This window comes from Salmo salar, chromosome ssa07, assembly GCF_905237065.1.
Source record: "Salmo salar chromosome ssa07, Ssal_v3.1, whole genome shotgun sequence".
Taxonomy (NCBI): domain Eukaryota; kingdom Metazoa; phylum Chordata; class Actinopteri; order Salmoniformes; family Salmonidae; genus Salmo; species Salmo salar.
Window position 1 is genome coordinate 27,731,325 of NC_059448.1, and position 12,858 is coordinate 27,744,182.

Consider the following 12,858-nt stretch of genomic DNA (forward strand, 5'->3'; position numbering starts at 1 on the left):
CTTTTACAATCTCCATCAGATGACACTCCTAGGACATTATGTTAGACAATGCATGCATTTTTAGTTCTATCAAGTTCATATTTATATCCAAAAACAGCGTTTTACTATGGCATTGATGTTGAGGAAATCGTTTCCCTCCAATAACCGGCAGTCAAGTCAGCGTCACAAATTAAATAATTAAAATTAGAAAACATTGGTAAAATATTATATTGTCATTTAAAGAATTATAGATTTACATCTCTTGAACGCAATCAACTTGCCAGATTTAAAAATAACCTTACTGGGAAATCACACTTTGCAATAATCTGAGCACTGCGCCCAGAAAAATACGCGTTGCGATACAGACTAGACGTCATGTTGGGGAGATCTAAAATCGAAAATACTATGTAAATAATCCATTACCTTTGATTCTCTTCATCAGATGTCACTTCCAGGTATCACAGGTCCATAACGAATGTAGTTTTGTTCAAAAAAGCTCATCATTTATGTCCAAAAATCTCCGTCTTGTTAGCACATGATCTAAGCCAGCCGGACTTCGATCATGAGGTACCGAGGGAAAAAATATATTTACGTTCGTTCAAACATGTCAAACGTTGTATAGCATAAATCATTAGGGCCTTTTTTAACCAGAACATGAATAATATTCAAGGTGGACGAATGCATACTCTTTTATAACGTATTGGAACGAGGGTACCCAACATGAACTCGCGCGCCAGGTGTCTAATGGGACATCATCGTTCCATGGCTCTTGTTCGGTCAGATCTCCCTCCAGAAGACTCAAAACACTTTGTAAAGGCTGGTGACATCTAGTGGAAGCAATAGGAAGTGCCAAAATATTCCTCAGCCCCTGTGTTTTTCAATGGGATAGGTTTAAAGGCAATACAACACATCAGGTATCCACTTCCTGTCGGAAAATGTCTCAGGGTTTTGCCTGCCAAATGAGTTCTGTTATACTCACAGACACCATTCAAACAGTTTTAGAAAATGTAGGGTGTTTTCTATCCATATGTAATAAGTATATGCATATTCTAGTTACTGGGTAGGAGTGGTAACCAGATTAAATCGGGTATGTTTTTTTATCCAGCCGTGTCAATACTGCCCCCTAGCCCTAACAGGATAATATGCATATCCTAGCTTCTGAGTTTGAGTAGGAGGCAGTTTAATATGGGTACGTATTTCATCCGAAAGTGACAATACTGCCCCCTATGCGATTGGTGTCGTAAGAGGTTAAAGACAATAATGTACTTTTTACTCCATACATTTCCCTGACACCCAAAAGTACTCGTTACATTTTGACAGGAAAATTGTCAAATTCAGGCCCTTATCAAGAAAACCTCCCTGGTTATCCCTACTGCCTCTGATCTGGCGGACTCACTAAACACAAATGGTTCGCTTGTAAATTAATGTCTAAGTGTTGGAGTGTGCCCCTGGCTATCCATACATTTTAAAAAACAATAAAATTGTGTTGTCTGGTTTGCATAATTTAAGGAATTTGAAATTAATAATTATTTTACGTTTGATACTAAAGTATATTTAGCAATTCAATTTACTTTTGATACTTAAGTATATTTAAAACCAAACACTTTTAAGACGTTTACTCAAGTAGTATTTTCCTGGGTGACTTACACATGTTCTATTAAGGTATCTTTTCTTTTACTCAAGTATGCCATTTGAGTACTTTCTCCACCACTGGCCATTGTCCTGTTGAAAAACAAATGATAGTCCCATTAACTTCTCTAGGGCCAGTGAGACGATTTCGTCCCACCTACGTAACAGCCAGTGGAATCCCGTGGCGCGTTATTCAAATACCTTAGAAATGCTATTACTTCTATTTCTCAAACATATGACTATTTTACACCATTTTAAAGACAAGACTCTCGTTAATCTAACCACACTGTCCGATTTCAAAAAGGCTTTACAACGAAAGCAAAACATTAGATTATGTCAGCAGAGTACCCAGCCAGAAATAATCAGACACCCATTTTTCAAGCTAGCATATAATGTCACATAAACCCAAATCACAGCTAAATGCAGCACTAACCTTTGATGATCTTCATCAGATGACAATCTTAGAACATTATGTTATACAATACATGCATGTTTTCTTCATTCAAGTTCATATTTATATCAAAAACCTGCTTTTTACATTAGCATGTGACGTTCAGAACTAGTATACCCCCTGCAAACTTCCGGTGAATTTACTAAATTACTCACGATAAACGTTCACAAAAAACATAACAATTATTTTAAGAATTATAGATACAGAACTCCTCTATGCACTCGCTATGTCCGATTTTAAAATAGCTTTTCGGTGAAGGCACATTTTGCAATATTCTAAGTAGATAGCCCGGCATCACAGGGCTAGCTATTTAGACACCCAACAAGTTTAGCCCTCACCAAAGTCAGATTTACTATAAGAAAAATGTTATTACCTTTGCTGTTCTTCGTCAGAATGCACTCCCAGGACTTCTATTTCAATAACAAATGTTGGTTTGGTTCAAAATAATCCATAGTTATATCCAAATAGTGGCGTTTTGTTCGTGCGTTCAAGACACTATCCGAAAGGGTAAAGAAGGGTGACGCGCACGACGCGTTTCGTGACAAAGAAATTCTAAATATTCCATTACCGTACTTCGAAGCATGTCAACCGCTGTTTAAAATCAATTTTTATGCCATTTTTCTTGTAAAAAAGCGATAATATTCCGACCGGGAAATCGTGTTTTAGTACAAAGAGAGAGAAAATAAAAACATGGCGTCGCCCCGTGCACGCGCCTCAGTCTGATGGTCCTCTGATAGAGCACTTACCAAAGGCGCTAATGTTTTTCAGCCTGGGGCTGGAATTACATCATTCAGCTTTTTCCCGGGTTCTGAGAGCCTATGGGAGCCGTAGGAAGTGTCACGTTACAGCAAAGATCCTAAGTTTTCAATAAACAGAGCCAAGAAGCCCAAGGAATGGTCAGAGAGGGTACTCCCTGAACAGAATCCTCTCAGGTTTTTGCCTGCCATATGAGTTCTGTTATACTCACAGACACCATTCAAACAATTTTAGAAACTTTAGGGTGTTTTCTATCCAAAGCCAATAATTATATGCATATTCTAGTTTCTGGGCAGTAGTAATAACCAGATTAAATCGGGTACGTTTTTTATCCGGCCGTGTAAATACTGCCCCCTAGCCCTAACAGGTTAAGCGCAACCCAGATGGGATAGCGTTTCGCTCCAGTATAGTGTGGAATGCTAGTCAAGTGTGCCTTGAATTCTAAATAAATCACAGACAGTGTCACCAGATAAGCACCATCACACCTCCTCCTCCATGCTTCATGGTGGGAACCACACATGCGGCGATCGTCCGTTCACCTACTCTGCTTCTCACAAAGACACGGAGGTTCGAACCAAAAATCTCCAATTTGGACTCATCAGACCAAAGACAGATTTCCATCGGTCTAATGTTCATTACTCATATTTCTTGGCCCAAGCAAGTCTCTTCTTCTTATTGGTAGTTGTAGTAATTTCTCTGCAGCAATTCAACAATGAAGGCCTGATTCGCGCAGTCTCCTTTGAACAGTTGATGTTGACATGTGTCTGTTACTTGAACTCTGTGAAGCATGTATTTGGGCTGCAATTTCTGAGGCTGGTAACTCTAATGAACTTATCCTGTGAAGCAGAGGTAACTCTGGGTCTTCCATTCCTGTTGCGGTCCTCATGAGAGCCAGTTTTATTATAGCGCTTGATGGTTTTTGCAACTGCACTTGAAGAAACTTTAAAAGTTCTTGACATTTTACGGATTGACTGACCTTCATGTCTTAAAGTAATGATGGACTGTTGTTTCTCTTTGCTTACTGGAGCTGTTATTGCCATAATATGGACTTGGTCTTTTACCAAATAGGGCTATCTTCTCTATACCACCCCTACTTGTCACAACACAATTCATTGGCTCAAACACATTAAGAAGGAAAGAAATTCCACAAATTAACTTTCAACAAGGCACACCTGTTAATTGAAATGCATTACAGGTGACTACCTCATGAAGCTGGTTGAGAGAATGACAAGAGTGTGCAGAGCTGTCATCAAGGCAGAGGGTGGCTACTTTGAAGAATCTCAAATATAAAATATATTTTCAATTGTTTAACACTTGATTCCATATGTGTTATTTCATCATTGTTTTGATGTCTTCACCACTATTCTACAATGTAGAACAAAGAAAACCCTTGAATGAGTAGGTGTGTTCAAACTTTTGACTGGTACTGTATTAATGAATAGTTTATTTCCAAAACGGTATATCCACCAATTTTTCACATTGTATTTTTCATCAGAAATGATTTCTTATGGGTATCTTCCGATGTGTGTAAAATATTACTGTTCTAGATGTGTCTTAAAATGTGTTTCTTTGCAAAACGCTACAGTTGAAGTTGGAAGTTTACATACACTTAGGTTGGAGTCATTAAAACTTGCTTTTCAACCACTCCCCAAATTTCTTGTTAACAAACTATAGTTTTGGCAAGTTGGTTAGGAGATCTACTTTGTGCATGACACGTAATTTTTTCCAACAATTGTTTACAGACAGATTATTTAACTTATAATTCACTGTATCACAATTCCAGTGGGTCAGAAGTTAACATACACTAAGTTGACTGTGCCTTTAAACAGCTTGGAAAATTCCAGAAAATTATGTCATAGCTTTAGAAGCTTCTGATAGGCTAATTGACATAATTTGAGTCAATTGGAGGTGTACCTGTGGATGTATTTCAAGGTCTACCTTCAAACTCAGTGCCTCTTTGATTGACACCAAATCAAAAGAAAAAAATGGTAGACGTCCACAAGTCTGGTTTGTCCTTGGGAGCAATTTCCAAACTCCTGAAGGTACCACGTTCATCTGTACAAACAATAGTATGCAAGTATAAACACCATGGGACCACACAGCCGTCATAACGCTCAGGAGGAAAACGTGTTCTGTTTCCAAGAGATGAACGTACATTGGTGCGAAAAGTGCAAATCAATCCCATAACAACAGCAAAGGACCTTGTAAAGATGCTGGAGGAAACAGGTACAAATGTATCTATATCCACAGTAAAACGAGTCCTATATCGACATAACCTGAAAGGCCGCTCAACAAGGAAGAAGCCGCTGCTCCAAAACCGCCATAAAAAAGCCAGACTACCGTTTGTAACTGCACATGGGGACAAAGATCGTACTTTTGGAGAAATGTCCTCTGGTCTGATGAAACAAAAATAGAACTGTTTGGCCATAATGACCATTGTTATGTTTGGAGGAAAAAGGGGGAGGCTTGCATGCCAAAGAACACCATCCCAACCATGAAGCACGGGGATGGCAGCATCATGTTGTGGGGGTGCTTTGCTGCAGGAGGGACTGGTGCACTTCACAAAATAGATGGCATCATGAGGCAGGAAAATTATGTGGATATATTGAAGCAACATCTCAAGACATCAGTCAGGAAGTTAAAGCTTGGTCACAAATGGGTCTTCCAAATGTACAATGACCCCAAGCATACTTCCAAAGTTGTGGCAAAATGGCTTAAGAACAACAAAGTCAAGGTATTGGAGTGGCCATCACAAAGCCCTGACTTCAATCCCATAGAAAATACTTAAAAGCGTGTTCGAGCAAGGAGGCCTACAAACCTGACTCAGTTACTCCAGCTCTGTCAGGAGGAATGGGCCAAAATTCACCCAACTTATTGTGGAAAGCTTGTCGAAGGCTACCCGAAACATTTGACCCAAGTTAAACAATTTAAAGGCAATGCTACCAAATACTAATTGAGTGTATGCAAACTTCTGTTGGGAATGTGATGAAAGAAATAAAAGCTGAAATAAATCACTCTCTACTATTATTCTGACATTTCACATTCCTAAAATAAAGTGGTGATCCTAACTGACCTAAGACAGGGAAGTTTTACTGGGATTAAATGTCAGGAATTGTGAAAAGTGAGTTTAAATGTATTTGGCTAAGGTGTTTGTAAACTTCCGACTTAAACTGTATATATCCATTGTATAGCTGGAATAGAATGTTCGTATCCTTTAAATTTGACTGTGATATATGGTTGTCTCACCTAGATATCTTAAGATGAATGCACTAACATTAAGTCACTCTGGTCACTCGAGTGGCGCAGTGGACTAAGGCACTGCATCTCAGTGCTAAAGATGTCACTACAGACCCTGGTTCAATTCCAGGCTGTATCACAATCGGCCGTTATTGGGAGTCCCATAGGGCGGCACACAATTGGCCCAGCGTTGTCCTGGTTAGGGTCATTGTAAATAAGAATTTGTTCTTAACTGACTTGCCTAGTTAAAATAAAAAATAAGAACACTTGCTAAAGTGTTAAATGTAAATGTTTTAAATACAGATCTCATATTACTGTATTTAATTCAGTGGGGACTGCTGAGGGGAGGATGTCTCATAATAATGGCTGAAACGTAGCCAATGGAATGGCATCAAATACATGGAAACCATGTGTTTGATGTATTTGATACCATTCCACCTATGCCGCTCCGGCCATTACCATGAGCCCATCCTCCCCAATTAAGGTGCCACCAACCTCCTGTAAATTTAATTATTTAAAAAAATATATATTTTTAAATGTTGATGTGACAAATGTAACATCTGTACAGTTCTTTATAAAAAAAATTTAAACCTAGCAGCACAGCTTATTTCTCTAGGAGGGAGGCGGATATGTACTATTTTGATTTCTTTTTTTAATGTCTTTCTGAAATGAAACCATCGTGATAGATTTTAAACAAATACGTCTGTCATTGAACAACCCAATGCCATGATTAGATAGTGAAAAAAAAAAACACACCAATATCTTTCATAAATTCATTTAACAATAAAAGCTCATTTACCAACATTTCTGAAAATAGATATATAGCATTTTGGAAATAAACTTTATATTATTTCCCTCCTTAAAGATGGTTCTTGAAATCCTGTGCGGAGAACATCTTAGTTGGTAGTGGCAAGCCAGCATGTGACTTCCTCTGCCAGTTTGGTAAGCAGTTCATATTCCATCACTGTACAGATTTCTACACAGTAAATCAATGTAATCTAGTTCTGTAGTATTCTTCATTGACTTCCCATTCTCCCATCTGTAGGATCATTTCCTAGACATATCTTAGTTCTAAGGTCTCCTCTGTCCAGTCTCTTTCCCATAGAATTTGAATTATTGGGGGAATTCTAAACCCACTAGTGGGGGAATTCTAAACCAACCCTAAAATTCTAATTCCATCCTTCCCTCTCTGTATCCTCCTCTCCCCATGCTAGCCACAGGCTCCTGCATTGCCACTGTGGAGTATGACGCAGGAGGGCCAGATGAGCTGAGCCTGGAGCAGGGTGATCACGTCATCATTGTGGGCCTGTTGGTGTCGTGCTTCGAGTGGTTCACTGGCAGGCTAGAGAGGACAGGAGAGGTGGGACTGGTGATGACAACACTGGTCAAGCCAGCTGATGATACCCTTTGTGAGTAAGTGTATCTCCCTGAGTTATATCAATCAATCAATCAATCAATCAATCAATCAGCCGATATCCTTTGTAAGTGTATCCTTCTGATGAGTTATATTTTGATGAACTGCGTCATGATGTTTCCCTGCAACTATGCAGCTCTTTGATATCAGCCATTCTAGTGTATGCAGTAAATGCACATAGACTTTGGACAATGCTATCAGAGCCATGGGGAATTAGATGTTCAAAACACACATTGAAGGTCCTCGCTTTCCTTTTAAAAAGTGTTATTATTCTACCTTCTTTTGATTCATCAATCCCCTTTTAGGTCGGCGGACATATTCCTAGACAAAGAAGAAAGGTTATTTTTTAACCTGAAAGAAGAGCAGATCAAAGAAGAAACTATTGCCTTGCTGAAGAAAATCTCCCAGAATGATGTTGGATCCGTCTACAAACTTGGTGAGACAGAAATTGAGAAATGTGCAAGCGCATTTTGTTCGTGATGAACAGCTCTCTACGACTGCCATACTGTGTAAAGATGGTCAGTTTTGATATTGATTCATGAATTATCCCTTTTATTCCAGATCTGATTGATCAACCAGATTCTCCAAAGGAACCAACTCAAAGTAGGCGTATTTATTGTTTGCTTTGTACAATTTGCACAGTCTGTACGGTTGGGTTTGAGTATTATATTGTTTTTCTTCTCAACATAAAAAAATATTCAAACAATAACTTATTCTGGCTCCTCCCACATGTCCACCATTTCATAAATAGTCATCTTCATCTAATGTCTTACAGATGGTTCCCAAGGAAACATGGACGCTCACCAACAAGCAGAACTGAAGAGGAAGATAGAAGAGATTCTACAAGAAGGGAAGGAGAAAGTGCCTTGTGCGACTGTGATGACAAACGGAACTCTGGAGGACCACAGTGAGTCCTCTAAGACTACATTACCCAGTGGGCCTCACTTCACCGTCCACCCAGTAGAGGAAGGCACCACCACCAACCAAGAGAAACTCCTTCCTTTTCTATCCTTTCTGGGCGGCTCTGACTACAAACCAGATTTTGGCACCCTCTACGGACAAACCCCAGAACTGCTCCTTGCCACTTTCAAAGGCCATTCGGATGACATTGACGAATTGGTGGCATACTTAGGCATAGCCAGGGAAACAGCCAGGAAGAAGCGTCTCCATTGGTCGCAGAGCCGCCTCTGTATGCTTTTGGGGAAACTCTGCGCGGGAAGTTCAAAATTCTCCCAGGCTCGAGTCTACTTTGAGGAGGCCCTCAGCATCCCTCGAGAAGGATTCACGGACATGCTAATGCTAGCTAACATCTATGTAAACCTAGCTGTGATCTATCTTATGCAACAAAACACAGAGAAGTACTTTGCTTTGTCAGAGCGGATTGCTGCATTGCTTATGGGTATCCCTGACTGCGTCTCTACTGTAGAAAAAGACTCTGAAGTTCTCAAATTCATCCTGAAGAAAGCGGTTCTCGCTCAAAACAAGATGGCTGAAGCACGTGCTTGTTTCCTTCTAGCAAAGCTCCACTGGAGGCGAGGCGAGGGGGCGGACGCTGTCCCGTTCTTGGAGAGACTTCTGGTTCTCTCGGCAGAGCCAGCAGGTGTCCGGAGCGTCAGGCCCAGCCACGGCTACCTGAGCCTGGGGAGACTGTACAGCCAGCTCTCCCTCCCCCATCTCTGTGTCAGCTCAGCCAGGAGAGCCACAATGCATCCGTCCGCTAGGCTAGCCGATTGTCTGAATGGAATGGGGCTAGTGCTGGAGAACACAGCCAGACTCTATGGGATCCGGAAGCAGGAAGACACCATTCCAGCTCAAGTGGCTCTGTATCTGAGCCGGTCGCTCTCTTTCACTGGGGAATTAGCTGGAGTCGGTGGCAATGGTGACCACACTCTAAGCCAGGCACTCACACTCTGCCTATCCCAGCTGTTTCAGAAACACGGGAAACTAGGACGTGCGGTGCGCTCCATGCACACTCTCATAGACAATCATTGCGGGCCGTCATCATCATCAGGCGCCACTAGCAGCCCTGAACGCATCAGCGCCCTCGTGTGGCTAGCCTGGCTGCACATCTGTGACAGCCAACCGGAGGTATCACTAGACGTCCTCGACTCAGTGCTGGCCTCCATGCCAGAACACTGCACTACTCCACAGGAAGGTCTGATCTCGTTGCTGTTTATCTTATGTTTATATCTGCTGTATGTTTGTACCCTGGCTGTTTGTCAAATTTCCCAATTAAAAAAATTAAGATTGAGGAATTGAATTATTAAGGATTGGTCCACAACATGAGAGGTGTGGCCCTTCGATGCATGGGAGACCTGCGGAGGGCGGCAGAGAGCTACCAGGCAGCCATTTATGTGTGTGAGGAGTTTGAGGACAGGTAATGATCATTCTTGTGTGTTTTAAATTTGTACATTGTATCAAATAAATCAGCCTTCACTGCTATTGATACTATATAATGTTTCCTTATTGTAAAATAAACCCTTCTCTCAGGGCCAACTGGGCAGTCGCGCAGGCTAACCTGGGGTTGCTGTGTCTGAAGGCTGGGGCTAAGGTAGGGTTGTAATGTTTTGGTTTTGTAACTTCTTCTTGTCTTTTACATTCAACATTGTTTGTTTTACCATCGAGGACCACTTTGGAAATAAATGTTTTAATTGATGTTTTCTAGTGATATCCTCTGGGATCAAATCCACATCTTGCTAGATGTACACAGAGCAAAAATATAAACACAACATGTAAAGTGTTGGTCCCATGTTTCATGAGCTGAAATAAAAGATCCCAGAATTGTTCCTTTTCCAAGATAATCCATCCACCTGACAGGTGTGGCATATTAAGAAGCTGATTAAACAGCATGATCATTACACAGGTGCACCTTGTGCTGGGGACAAAAAAAGGGTACTGTAAAATTTGCATGGATGTTTCAAGTTTTGAGGGAGCGTACAATTGGCATGCTGACAGCAGGAATATCCACCAGAGCTTTTGCCAGAGAATTGAATGTTAATTTTCTGCCACAAGCCAACTTCAACATTGTTTTAGAGAACTTGGCAGTACCTCCAACCGGCCTCACAACCACAGACCACATTTATGGAGTTGTGTGGGTGAGCGGTTTCTGATGTCAACGTTGTGAACAGAGTGCCCCGTGGTGGTGGGGTTATGGTATGGGCAGGCAGGCATAATCTACAGACAACTAACACAACTGCATTTTATCGATGGCAATTTGAATGCACAGAGATACCATGACGAGATCCTGAGACCCATTGTCGTCCCATTCATCCACCGCCATCACCTCATGTTTCAGCATGATAATGCACGGCCCCATGTCGCAAGGATCTGTACACAATTCCTGGAAGCTGAACATGTCCCAGTTCTTCCATGGCCTGCATACTCACCAGACATGTCACCCATTGAGCATGTTTGGGATGCTCTGGATTGAGGTTTACGACAGTGTTCCATTTCTCACCAATATCCAGCAACTTTGCAGAGCCATTGAAGAGGAGTGGGACAACATTCCATAGGCCACAATCAACAGCCTGATCAACTCTATGCGAAGGAGATGTGTCGTGCTAAAGGAGGCAAATGGTCGTCACACCAGATACTGACTGGTATTCTGATCCATGTCCCTACCTTTTTTTTAAAGGCATCTGTGACCAACAGATGCATATATGTATTCCCAGTCATGTGAAATCCATAGATTAGGGCCAAATGTATTTATTTCAATTGACTGAATTCCTTATATGAACTGTAACTCAGTAAAATCATTGAAATTGTGGCATGTTGCGTTCATATTTTTGTTCAGTATATATATTATTTCACCCAAAATAAAATTCAAGGGTCTGGCGGAGAGGCATCTCACGGAAGCCGTGGAGCTGTTCTCAGAGCTGGGTGGAGAGGAGCATGAGGTGAACTTTATAACAGTGCTGCTGGAGCTGGGACAACACTGTGTGAACCAGAGACTCCTGGAAAGAGGGAAGATCTACTTTGAGTGGGCTCTGCTGATGGCCATTAAGTCAAACCATTTAGACAGTAAGTGTCTTTACTGCTTACCTCCTTTTCTCAGTGTAAGTGTGTTACGCATAGAAATGGTTAACTTACGCACACACACACACACACGTGAAATGAATTCCACATGCAAGATTCCTGATTCATCATTTCATCCTCAAATATGGTTTAAGTCCGTATCCATTAACCACTCGAGCTTAGCAGGCTAACAGTCTTGTGGCCTGCAGGAGAGGTTTGAATCACTTTTGGTCACATATACAGTGTACAAAACATTATGAACACCTGCTCTTTCCCTGACATAGACTGACCAGGTGAATCCAAGTGAAAGCTATGATCCCTTATTGATGTCACTTGTTAAATCCACTTCAATCAGTGTAGCTGAAGGGGAGGAGACAGGTTAAAGAAGGCAATTGAGACAAGTGTGCCATTCAGAGGGTGAGTGGGCAAGACAAAATATTGAAGTGCCTTTGAACGGGGTATGGTAGTGTGTGCCAGGCGCTCCGGTTTGTGTCAATAACTGCAACGCTACTGGGTTTTTAAAGCTCAACAGTTCCCCTTGTGTATCAAAAATGGTCCACTGCCCAAAGGACATCCAGCCAACTTGACACAACTGTGGGAATCATTGGAGTCTGGAGGCGAAAGAAACGCACACCTGTTTAGGTGAGGTGCTGGGTAGCGGAGTAAAGGAGAGCTGCACACTCTAGGACAAGGGGGGGAGGGGCAAAGTACAGCCCGCGTGCGTAGGAAACACCGTACACCTGGCGACGTGTCAGCGTGCATGCGCCCGGCCCGCCACAGGTGTCGCTAGAGTGCGAAGGGACTAGGATATCCCGCCGGCCAAACCCTCCCCTGACCCGGACGATGCTGGGCCAATTGCGCACCGCCTCATGGGTCTCCCATTCACGGCCAGCTGTGACACAGCCTGGGATTGAACCCGGGTCTGTAGTGACACCTCAAGCACTGCGATTCAGTGCCTTAGACCGCTGTGCCAGTCGAGAAGCCCCCGCAAATTGATTTTAAGAAACAATTGGTCCCCCGAAAAATGGGGCCCTCCTTTGAATTTCAAAATCCCGATGTGGCCCTCGAGCCAAAAACTTTGCCCACCCCTGCTCTAGGAGCTCAGATACAATAATTTAATAACCTAATAACCAATGTTTCGACAGACAAGCTGTCTTCATCAGGGTATAATGACAAACACTGCAGATCAAAGTCTACGTTGAGACCGAAGGAAGCAAGGGTATTTAAATTAAATGTAAAAACATTTTTAAATGTAACCTTTATTTAACTTTCCCAGCAGAGATCCATACAGCCTCTCGTTTTAACAATACATTTTTGAGGTCACCCCCTCTCCTAGGGAGGGTGACATGTTCGATGCTGATATAATGTAGGGACGAAA

General features: G+C 41.9%; 1 protein-coding gene across 1 annotated transcript in view; it reads left to right on the forward strand.

Moving 5' to 3' along the window:
• Positions 1 to 12,858, forward strand: part of LOC106608958 (SH3 domain and tetratricopeptide repeat-containing protein 1) — a 30,285-nt gene that overhangs the window by 10,842 nt on the left and 6,585 nt on the right. Inside the window, exons 7-14 of the mRNA XM_014207214.2 lie at positions 6,918 to 6,994; positions 7,267 to 7,465; positions 7,772 to 7,902; positions 8,028 to 8,069; positions 8,242 to 9,621; positions 9,735 to 9,843; positions 9,957 to 10,017; positions 11,294 to 11,486. Coding sequence (XP_014062689.1) covers positions 6,918 to 6,994; positions 7,267 to 7,465; positions 7,772 to 7,902; positions 8,028 to 8,069; positions 8,242 to 9,621; positions 9,735 to 9,843; positions 9,957 to 10,017; positions 11,294 to 11,486 — 2,192 coding nt within the window. The remainder of the gene's footprint in view (positions 1 to 6,917; positions 6,995 to 7,266; positions 7,466 to 7,771; positions 7,903 to 8,027; positions 8,070 to 8,241; positions 9,622 to 9,734; positions 9,844 to 9,956; positions 10,018 to 11,293; positions 11,487 to 12,858) is intronic.